This window comes from Porites lutea, chromosome 10, assembly GCF_958299795.1.
Source record: "Porites lutea chromosome 10, jaPorLute2.1, whole genome shotgun sequence".
NCBI lineage: Eukaryota > Metazoa > Cnidaria > Anthozoa > Scleractinia > Poritidae > Porites > Porites lutea.
In genome coordinates, this window is record NC_133210.1 from 7,055,897 (window position 1) to 7,067,540 (window position 11,644).

Consider the following 11,644-nt stretch of genomic DNA (forward strand, 5'->3'; position numbering starts at 1 on the left):
AACCTCTCCGTTTATAATTTTCACTACTGACAGTAATAAATACAATCGTTTACGAAAAATTCGCCTTGCACTAAAAACAACCTCGGTGAAATCCAACATGACAGTTGATCTTCAGCTATCTTCTCAGTTAGTGGCTAACTTTTAAGGCTCGTCATTCAGTTAAAACCTTAATCACTGTTCATAGCTTTACGTTAATAGCTCTATACTTCTTTGATCGCATACGCTGGTTGCTGGAAATCCTACTTAGTCCCCCTTTTTTTCTGCGTGAAAGATTAGTCTATACTAGCCAAGTAAAAATCTTAACACTCTATAAGGGAGATTTACATTCCTAGATGATGAGCTCCTGATTAGATCTGGAGGGCCTTACTGTTACACTTTTTTTTTTTTTACACTTAAAGCTCTTTTTATGTTTGTTTTAATTCTTTCAGTATTTTCTTAGCTTAGTTTTTAAGTAAATATCTATGAATTAACTGTTTATACTCGTTCCGTCTTAAACTGTCCGATTATTGGGGATGCTCCTTCTTCTCCATATCAATCAGCACTAGCTAAAGGAGGTACGTTGTAATACGGACGATCTTCATTGTGTTTGTTTACATTCAAATATGGTGCATCCCTTTCCATTATCGCCTCCAGTTTTTCGATCAAACGGTAGAAACTAGGACGAATGTAAGGGTCTTCGTCCCAACAGTCAGAAATCAGCTCATATCTGTTATGAATAGGAAAAAAAAAGAACCATTCAATGCTAATTAACTAGAGCTCCAGTCAATTATTAGACCGTGTCAATATATAAGCCACTTTATAGCTTGTATGTTTTGTTTTCCTGATGGAGCTCCCTGGGGAATTTGACCCTTTGTCTACTATGCATACATATGCACTTGAAGAACACGAAATTTGAAAGAAACAGTTCCTTGGAGTATTATCACATGACCTGTATTGGGAAACAAAACATACAAGCGGAAGGGGTCTATTGGAATGAAAGAAAATCTTTTAGTAGAATATATAGGCTTCTTAGCTTCATGAGTTTACAGGGAGGCTCCACCCCGAGGTCCGAAAATGCTTTCTAATTTCATGTTTTACAAGCCAAAAAATGTAGGAAAGGCTAAGTGTCGACCGACCATCGGCCGAGTGTCGACCAATTACTGACCGATACATCGGTCAAGTATCGACCAACTATCGACCAACTGTCGGCGAAGTGTCGGTGAACGAAAAGCTATATCGGCCGAGACACATCTGGAACGACTATCGACCGTGTCTCGACCGAGTGTCGACCCACTATCGACCGACTATCGATCGCTATATCGACCGACTGTCGACCGAGTGTCGACCGAGTATCGACCTACTGTCGACCGAGTGTCGACCGACTATCGACCGAGTGTCGACCGCTATATCGACCGCTATATCGACCGATATCTCGGTCGACATTACCCACAGTAAACAAGATCCCATTCCTTTCCAGCCTACCCTGAAAAATGGTACGACTCTTCATTTTTTTTTTAAGCCCTTGAGGGAAACATCAAGCATACAACAGAAGGTGCATCTGTTTTAAAAAATATATTTTAATGTACATTACCGAAGTGACAAAATTTCCTACCATTTCACACATTTCAGCTCGTAAAATTCCTACCTTTCCATATACATGTGGCCTAAAAAGGTACTCCTTTTGGGTGAAGCTTCAACGTAAAGCCCATTAAAATCGGCTCCTGGAACTTCTGGGTTATCACGTGATCCCTATTCCTTCATCCAGCCATTATTATGTAAAGAGATCCGGAGGGTGTACTCAAAAAAGATTTATCCCGCGAGGCTCCGTCCCGAGGTCCAACCCCTTACCGTTTTGTATATCATTTTTGACACCCCTTTCCTATGCCTTCTACTGATAAATAGTACCTCTGTCAAATTAAGAAATGGTAAACGTGCAGCGTGCAACCATGGAGTTATGGATGCACGCGGGAGGTTGCTAAGCACGAAAGAAGCGTAAGAGTCGCACGAGGCGATAGCCGAGTGCGACTCTAGCTTCTTGAGTGCTTAGCAAACCTCCCAAGTGCATCCATAACTCCATGGTTGCACAGCTGAAACGTTTACCATTTCTTTTATAACATAATCAAAAAGAAAACATTTCCATTTGCCTTCGGTTGAGTCATCGGTACGAGTTCATGTATGCTGCCATCTGCCCGCGCGTAAACAAATCATGTTCTATGTTTTTCAAAAACTTGCCTTTGAGTTTTTCTTTCGCTGAATCAACCGTTCTCCATCTTCAGGTAAATTGCAAAACGTTTTTTGTTGTTATTCTGAATGGCATCCGTCTACTTGCTCTTAATATTAGGGTAAAAACTTTGACGGAAAACTATAGCTGCAACTATAAACACCAACTAAAAAGACTCTAAAAAATAAGCTAAAACTAAATAAATGAAATAACTATCAAGCTTATTTATGTGACAATTTTTGAAATAAACGTAAAGCTAGAAATGAGAAAATTTGACTGTAATTCCTTTAGAATAACAGATAACACTAATTTTAAAAAGAAATTAACTAGCTTTGTATCGAAATCTGTCTGGGGAAATCCAGCTATGAAAGTCAAAGTTGTAACTGAAATTCGCCGACACACAGCCGGCGCTGAAGCTCAGTGTTGTTTTTCGACCGTTCTCTGAACGACTGTTATGAATGAACACTGAGGAACAAAATAATACACACAGAAGTTATTTTTTGAAAAATTTATTTGAAAATCCAAATGTTTCTGTACTCAAATGAAATTCGCTTATTCCAGCGTAATGTGCCCGTTTAAACTCAACTAAAATTTTTAATCGATGCGATGAAAACTTCACAACAAAGCTGTCTCGAATTTGAGCGTGTTTCCTAAAATATTTGCTTGAATTTAGCATCAGCTTGATCAAAAAGTCAATAAAACAATGCTAATTGATAAATTTACATTTCAAACAAACTTTCTCTTCTATAAAAAACACACAAAATGTACCTTAAATCTTCGCTCGCTCGATTTTCCTTCAGCCGATTCTAGCCGCGAGGAAAACAGTGATTAATTCATCCAGGGCAAATTTGTCGCTTGATCTTTTGTCTTTTGTGCTTCAAAACGACAGCTTAGTATTTTCTTCAACTTCCACTTTTCATCTGTGCATTTCATCGGTGTATTTTACCGTCAGGAGGGGAGATTTGTTGAATTTGCCTAAATTTTACCGCGCTAGCTCATTTTCTTGGCGTGCAACCACGGGCAAATGGTAGTGGCGAACTAACCAATCAGAGCGCGCGATTTACTTTTGTTATGTTATAATACCTAGTTCAGAGGACTTTTTATCCCTTTTAACTGCAGTAAATGCGCTTCCTTTTGAATAAACAAAAAACAAAACTAGAAAATTTTCGTGATTTTTTCACTGCCAAAAAATCCTTCTCTAGCCCTCTTTTAAGGCACTTTATAGACCTAAACGACACCATTCCCTAATACCCTTTCATGTACTCCGACTAGCGAAATTCCTATACCAGAAGACTGAAAAAGGTAGCCCTTTGGGGCGGAGCCTCTCCGTACAGGCCATTATAGGGAGTACTTCCCCCGGCGCCGGGAAAGAGATTAACCTAATCACTGCTAAGAATGCCTTAATGGACCATGAAGCTAAGAGGGTTTAGAGTAAGCGAACACATGCTTAAACTTACAATGTGTTATCTGTTTTATCTGAAATGGCATGGCAAATGGTTTTGAAAATGTGGTCTAGTTGTTTCCTTGTTAAAATAGTAAGGATCCCAATAAAAGTTTACCCTTGCCCATGGGGAGACTCCCATATGAAAGGGGCGGGGATGCTAGTCGGAAATTTTGAATTAAACCCCTAAAAGAGACTAATCTGGGAGTGGCCCAACCTTTTTTGACCCCTAAAAGCGATGATTTGAAACTTTGGTTACATGAATCGAGTAAATAAAACGAATTGAAAATATATAATTTTTAAATAATTTTTTCGAGTGCAACCCTAAAAGAGACCTTTTCGGCTAAATATAATAGTGTTTTGCACAGAACACCCTAAGCGAGACCACATACTGAAATTTACACCCCTAAGCGAGACGACGAGCATCCTCGCCCCTTTCATATGGGAGTCCCCCCCCCCCCCCCCCCCCCACCCCCGGGCCCTTGCCGTCCGTTTGGTCAGTATTTGATATGATCATAGAAGGCGTTAACATATTTGACGAATTTCGTATGTTGCAACGTTCGCTGTGAATTGTAACTGAACAGAAGCACGGAAAACTTAAGTTGAATCTAATCGTTAATTCTAAGATCGAGACGACCCTGATCAAGAAACATACACATCATCGGAGCACATGTCAGGCCTTTCCATGCGATAACCTTTACCGAGCAGTCGATACAGCTCTGAGTTGGTCAGCGTGGGGTATGGTACTCCTCCTGGCGATTGCGAGAAAGAAAAATATAATAATTACATATCGGTAGATATAATTAGACAGCTTTCTATTCAAGATGCTATAGTTACTCTCCATACTCAATAATGTCATTTTGCAAAAATGGTTATTTGAATGGTGGTCTGGTGGCCAATGCACTTAAATGTGTCAGACAAGAAAGGCTTCCTTTATTCACGTAACTTTCAATGTTCGCAAATACAATGCATTGTCACATATAGCTATCATCCAGGAGAGGCCTTACAGCACTGAAATTGCGCTCAAGGAAACCAGCTTGACTTGTTTCCCGGTAGCAGTAACCTTGATAACAGTCGTTCAAGTCACATCCAACCACGGCAAAAGGGGGGAGGAGGTTTCCTTGGATGTGTTTGTGTACAATATTTTACGATAATAATCAGAACAATTTTTCGAACGGCACTGCCTGGTCGACAATGAAAAATGACGTGACGGATAGCGCAATTTATTTAAACCTCTTTCTTTCGTGCCCAATTTTCCGAAAAAAATTACTGGAAACGAACCTCAAAAAAAAAACTGTCAATTTTATTGAAAGAAAAGACAAACAAACAAATCGACAATAGAGTGTTTTCACATGACGTCACGGCGGCCATATTGGTGTCCCAAAACAATGAAACGGCCGCCATGTCGGTGTCCCAAACCAATCCTGTGGGAGTTGAACCCTTTTCTTATGAAAAACGCTTTCTTTTGTTCCAATAAATTTGCACAGATGCTAGCCACGTGAGTGAAAACACTCTATATTTATGGTCTGTGATAATATTCTCTTATCGACCGTAAAAATGAGGTCAACATATATAATAGTCAAACTTTGCAATGAAATCTTTCGCCAGCAGGTCGTGCTTGGCTCCACCTGAGTTTCTAACATTTTAATATCATTTTTATCGTAGATAAGAGTTACAGACTATGGCAAATTTTTCTCCAATTGTCAATTAACTTTAAGTTTAAGAAACGGTCCAGATAAGAACCATAGCAACAACGGCAACGTACATGTTGGAATGCAAAAAAAGTGCTAACTTTTCTATTGTCTGTACTTACTTCTGATTGGCTTAAAAAGAAAAAGCTAACAAAACTTCATAAAGCAGTACATATATTCATCCTTACTTTCCAACCATCTTCCATATAACAAAATTTGGGCTCAGTTTGAATAGCAAAGAAATCCTATGTGGGGAACATGTAAAATTGTAAACTTCTTGGCTATTGTTTTCAACTCTTGCGATTGGTCAAAATCTTTTAACACAAAAAAACACCCTTTCAAAGTGAGGTGTAATGCATTTCATTGTGTAAACGGCCTTCGTGTAGGTTTATGCATTCTCTGTGTAAAAATGAGAACATTCCTATGTGGGGAAAGCACCGTTGCCGCATATAATAAAAGAAATTGCTATCCACCTTACCCGGATCATTACTTAACATAATAAGTATGAACCGTAAATTGATCCGCTTACCCAATGTAGCCATCTCCCAAAGAACAACACCAAAAGACCAACTATCAAAAAAAGCACAAAGGGGTTATAACAATGTACAGATTCACCGCATTTAAATTGTTTATTGCCGTCTTTATCTTTTTTTCTTTTATTTGATGGGCGAACGAAAAAATGCGAGGGCGCGCCAAACCTTTCGTGCATCGTGTTTCATTGAATTAAATAATAACAGTTACAACCTTCATTGTCGTGTTCTTAGAATTTTGTGTCGAGAAAACGAAAGACAATGAATAATCTACCGGCATTCGCCTCGAAAAAGGTTTTCCATCAGGTCTTAGACAAACAAGGGGAGCAAACTCAGGTAACCAAACTACACTACTCTGTCAAAGCAACGGGAACAGAAGGGAAAAAGGAACGCTGGAATTGATAGACCCACAATCTCAAGTAGATCGTTAACATCTACCAGCAACTAAGTTTTACAGGTTTGGTTTTAACCTACTAACAGAAAGTCGCCTATCTATACCAAAGTCAAATCTGTAATGGCCCAGGCGTTAAAGTTACTGATGAGGATTTAAGGTTTCGTCCTTTTTTTGGTGAACCAAACAAAGTTTACCTAAGATGCTTCTTATGAGTAGCCGACGTTGTCTTGTCCGAGGGAAGTCAATCCTGGCCATTTTGGGAATAATATTCCGATTTTGGTCGTAAAACTAGTGAAACTGTAATTGGTCTTTGTAACGCACCGTTTACATCGCAATACAAATTTTTCCTAAGCATTCGGGCGACAGTCTCTGCTATCAGTAATTCCATATTAGTACGGACCCCGCTTAACGTACTTTTCATGAAAGCTAGCGAGCGATCATAAGAGTATGCGTTATAGTTTTGTAGAGTTGCGACCTTAATATTAAAAGAAATGTACAAAAGCCGTTCACAATAACATATAAAATGTTTTACAATGCAAGGAAAAATACTTATCGAGCAAGAAGATTTTTTACGGGAAGTCTTCGTAAAGAAAATTATTACTTGTCGGCTCCACTGCATGTAGATGTAAATGTTTTTGTCTAGTGATTATCATATAACAAATCTGAAAGGTTCAGCGTGTAATTTTGAGTTTTGCATGTAATTGGAAAATTGTTAAGGACTGGAAGAATCCTCTTTTTAGCTATTTTTAGACAGGGATTCTTTCAATTCTCTGATTCCATATTTGGGCAAAAAAAATGTGCTTTTGATTGGACGGCTTTTAACCATTTTAGCATTGTTATAAACAAAAAAGGGGAGTATAGGCTAATAATGAATTAACTGAATTATCTCCGCGTTGCACCTGTGTCCGCTAACACGACATTCTCTGTAAAACTCGTAGTAGAATTAAGACGACTATCACGTTTTCCCGCCAAAGTGACTCTGGTTCACGCGCCCGCACTACTTAGTATTGCGAAAATCTCGTACTCGTAGTCGTACTGGTCCTCAAATCTAAAACTCTCTATTTTACGGCCACTACGTTTTTGACAAGTGATAGCCTTCGAAAACATCCGTTTCTAACTCGCTGGGGACGTTGCGCGCGGAGGAACTTCTGCGACTCAGGGGCAGAAATTCCATACTGATGACGTAAATCAATGTTTACTTCATAAATCCGGTAGTCATGGGGTTCCAATATGAATTTGTACAATTTTACGTGCCTTCTGGTCAATTCTGGTAAATTGTTCATCTGCCAACGAGCTGCAGCAAAACTCAAATGCTTCTTTTAGCGAAAACTATATTCCACAAATATTGACTGTTTTGTCAGAGATTCTACGCGTTTATATTTGACCTTTGTGGCCTTTTGTCTTTTGTCTGTCATTCGTAAACAATAGCTAAAACAATGTAATTACTCCGTCTACCAATCAGCCCTTTTCACCGGATTCCGGACAGATTTTACGTCATCAGTATGGAATTTCTGTCGCTGAAACGCAGACGTTCCTCCTCGCGAAACGTCCTCAGTGGCAAAGAGCGAGGAGAAACGGATGTTTTCCTAGGCTAGAGAAGTGATTACAGTTGTAGAAACGTTTCAGTCAGGCGTGATTTCCTTGTCAAGGAGAGGGAATCGCTAACTCACACGTCACTTTTGGTCGTGTAAACGCCTTGGTAAAGTGATTCTGGGGCCATCCATTTCGCAGGAGGCTTTTTAGACTTCTCTGAGCGGCACACATCTTCATAAATTTGTCTCATCAACCCAAAGTCTGACACTTTAATCTGGTTGTCATGGCCAACTAGAACATTACGGGCAGCAAGGTCTCTGTGAACAAGGTTGTTTTCTGCGAGATGATTCTAATAACAATTAGGAAACGAAAACACAATTAAAATTATCTCAAACCATAATCAGTTAACGGGAGTACCCCGAACACTAAGCAGTTAGTTGCCGTTAAAAAAATACGAGACAAATGAAAAATAAATACCAGCACTGATCTGATCCAGATATTTACGTCCAGATGCGTAACGAAACTGGGTCGACCGATCGACTTAGAAAATTTTTTCATCCAACCCATTTTAATGAAAAAAAAAAACTGTACTTATATCTAGAAAAACAATCAATTTAATTATCCCATCTACTTCATGCTTATACAATATTGACTTTTTAATTTTTCTCTTCCTGTGCCTTGTTATGCTCAGAATCAAAATCAAAGCAACATTATCTAGAAAATACGATTCAAATTACCATTCCTTTAGCTATTTGCCAAGCAAATGGAAACAGTTGTTTGGTAGAAAAGCCCTCCTCTTCGTCTTTGTCGTCTGACTCCTGTAGGTTATCGCTTTCAAGTGACATAGCAGAAGCTTGTCTTTGCCCTGGTGATGCTGATGTGCTGGGAAGCAGTTCTTTGTCGGTTACTTTGAATTGCTCATCCTAGAATCAAATATTGTTTTAGTTTGAAACAGCAGAACTCTCAAGTTATTAGTAAATAAGTAACTAACAGACCGAAAGATAAAAAAAACTGACATTTCTTTGAGCCAAACACGAGCCAAGGTTTGGTATTACCTATTGGAAGTAATCAGTGATAACGTTTATCTGCGTTTAAATTGTTGAAAAGTTTATACGGAAATTTAAGCTTTTTATCTCTTTCAGCATTTTGAATGCTTTTAAATGTATATGTTCTTAGTTTTTGGCATGTATTTTTGCTTAAAAAGAGGAACTGACAGTTCCAAAACTGAAAATAGCTCAAGAGAATGAAAGTAGGACGTTGTGACGTAATTCAAGACAGCACAGGAAGGGTACACGAACGACAAAAAACTTCAGTGGCGCAGGGGACCCAAGTTTATGTTGTTGTGTTCTTCTAACCTCAAACCTATCATAATGAGGTGCCCTAGTGGCATTTTTCTTTTGTAGTGAATAGTTTTTCTGGTGTTTTCATTTTCATCTTACATCTACTTCAGTCGCAATCTCAATCGCATTTTTTTTCCGAAAATTCTAGGTATCCTTTTTCTACGAAAAGCAGCATTACTTGGGGAGTGAAATGCGAAAAGTTAAGCTTCAGAAAATCGTTGGGAATTTATTATAAAAGTTTCGAAAATTGTACATGAATGGAACGGTCATCTAGAAATTTGTAGCCGTCCTCAAGCAATAGAAAATTCTAGGCAATGTTTGTTTCTCCGAACAGATATTTTACAGAAAACAGTCGTTGGGTGCCCCTGTGTATCTTTATTACTATTTGTGACACCTCAATTGCAATCGCTCGAACCGCCATACAAACCTTTATGAAAGGTTACGTAACACCGATTCTCACTCCTTAACAACATGCCAGTTTCAGCACTGAAGAACACGTACCGGCTCCGGGGTATGAACAGTACCCTACGCATGCGCACAACCATATCATCAGGGCAGTGGCAGCCATCAACAGCTGTCTCACCTTGTTGGGTCTCATAAGCATGGCATAACCATCGAGCCGATGAATGGACAAAGCCGTGTATCAAAGGCCCTTTACTGCCGAGGCGAGTGCGAGTGCGAGTGGAAGAGCACTCCATACCGCCGAGTTGGTACATGTGCTTCAGTGCTGAAATTGGTATTATTCTCACTTGTGAGCTTGGGGTATATGTGCTAAAACGATGAGATTCCACTGGTCTAAGAACAAGACTTGATAGAACAGGAATTTAAATTTTTTAAATTTGTCGTTATCTGAAGTTCGCAATTCGCAAACCCCGATATTCCTTTTCCCAAGAAACAGTCGCTTGTAACGCGATATATTTTCACATAAAGGTTACGTTTAGCGTCACCCAAAGCACGTAAAGAAGAAAGGTATTACATTACATCCTTCTTTAATACTTGAAATTAGGCCGCCTAAGGCTGAAGTATTTCCCTCTTACTTCAGACAAATTGTGATTGACCGACACCATGTCCTGTGTGACGTCAGCCTGGCGTAATGAGGCCATTTCTATGGTCACTTGTGCCTTCTTTGATAGTTTACTTTCCTGTCTTTCCTGTAGGTGAAAGATATGCAGATTAATGATCTTTTGTTTTCGAAGAAAGCGTTTGCCTTGTCAGGGATATAACAAAAAGTACCGAACTAAAAGTGGTAGTTTCTTGGTATCGAGGATAGGTGCCATCACCAAATGACGTAATACAAAAGATTGAAAAGACACTGAGCAATTACAGTACCAAACAATAGCTAACCAACAAAAGTCTTCGCAACACTAAGATACACCCCTAAAGGCAGCAATGGTTGTCGTACCTAAAAGTTAGTACCCATGCTTTCACCAAAATGGGACTGCGCCACCTTGCAGAAATGACTCACCAGTTTTTGAAAATCGCTCAAAAGTAATATTTACTTTAAATTACATCACAAAATATACCTGTGGATTCATTTGCCAGACCGGCCAAGATTTATCGAATGCACCCTTGGGTGCTTCGATTGATTGTATTCTGGTATAGGAGTGACCCGGAGAGATTGCTCTGGTGAAACCTTTCATCTCATTAGTAATATTAACATTTGACAGGGCGACTATTACTATAACAGGGGTTACCTAGTCAAAGCTGACCGATTGAATGGCAAGAAAATAACAATACATTCCGAGAAAGTTAATTGTTAATCATAATTACCACGAAACGAAATCAACGACATGGATCGAAATCAACCAATAACAACCTACAAACGTGACCTTTTGAACCCAACCTGGGTGGTCCGTTAGAGTGTTGAGGGAGGCGAAAAATGTAAACGTTATTTATACTATATTGTATTTTATTGCAAAGCGCGGCAAAGTTTAGAGAAGAAATGCTGGTAGATGACAAAATAACAGCTTATGTCAAACAAATACGTCTCCTGGGTGTTATATGAAAGTTTCGGATAGAAAAACTTTGCCGGTCTGGTAAAACGTTTTGCTTTCTTGATAAACGTTTGCTATCAGTATTTAAATTTACTTCTGCGAGTAACTTATTGTTTCCTTACGACCTGCTGATTGGCCCACAACCAACTTTCTTGGAATGTATTGTTATTTTCCTGTAATCCGATTGGTCAACTTAGTCTAAGTGGCTCGGATTACAGTAGTCGCACTGTAAACATACATTGAAAATTCTTTGTCAGACTGCATCGTGGACGAAGGATGTCTATATACCGATCCAGGACTCGACGCAGGACTCGACAATTTTTCGCTTTCCCGCCATTTTCAACTCCTGCAAGTCACGACCATTGTTAGTTAGTTAGTTATGCAGTCTGTCGAAGCGACAATGTCCGTTTCATGAAGCTTTAATAACGTTCCTCCAGGTCTTTCTGTCCTTTGCTCGCTGCCTACAAGAATCTACTAAAATGTTCTTCCGCTTCAGGTTTCTTTTCACGATGTCGTTGAAT

General features: G+C 39.2%; 2 protein-coding genes across 2 annotated transcripts in view; both read right to left on the reverse strand.

Moving 5' to 3' along the window:
• The window catches only part of LOC140949434 (fibroblast growth factor receptor 2-like), a 236,244-nt gene that overhangs the window by 105,918 nt on the left and 118,682 nt on the right, over nt 1-11,644 (reverse strand). The gene's annotated exons all lie outside the window — the stretch shown is intronic.
• LOC140949930 (tyrosine-protein kinase receptor Tie-1-like) lies at nt 11-10,275 on the reverse strand. Its single transcript, XM_073399084.1, has 6 exons — nt 10,167-10,275; nt 8,527-8,712; nt 7,927-8,138; nt 5,862-5,902; nt 4,297-4,393; nt 11-706 (listed from the first exon to the last, which is right to left on the reverse strand). Exons 1-6 carry the CDS (start codon nt 10,230-10,232, stop codon nt 532-534), a joined length of 777 nt encoding a protein of 258 aa, XP_073255185.1. The 5' UTR covers nt 10,233-10,275; the 3' UTR covers nt 11-531.

Excerpts from the sequence above, each read along its gene's own strand:
- LOC140949930 (XM_073399084.1), bottom strand. The coding sequence starts at position 10,232 with ATGGCCTCATTACGCCAGGCTGACGTCACACAGGACATGGTGTCGGTC. Across the intron at positions 8,139-8,526 it reads GGCAAATAGCTAAAGGAATG|AATCATCTCGCAGAAAACAA; the intron begins GTAATTTGAATC and ends AATTGTTATTAG. Across the intron at positions 707-4,296 it reads GACATGTGCTCCGATGATGT|ATATGAGCTGATTTCTGACT; the intron begins GTATGTTTCTTG and ends TATTCATAACAG.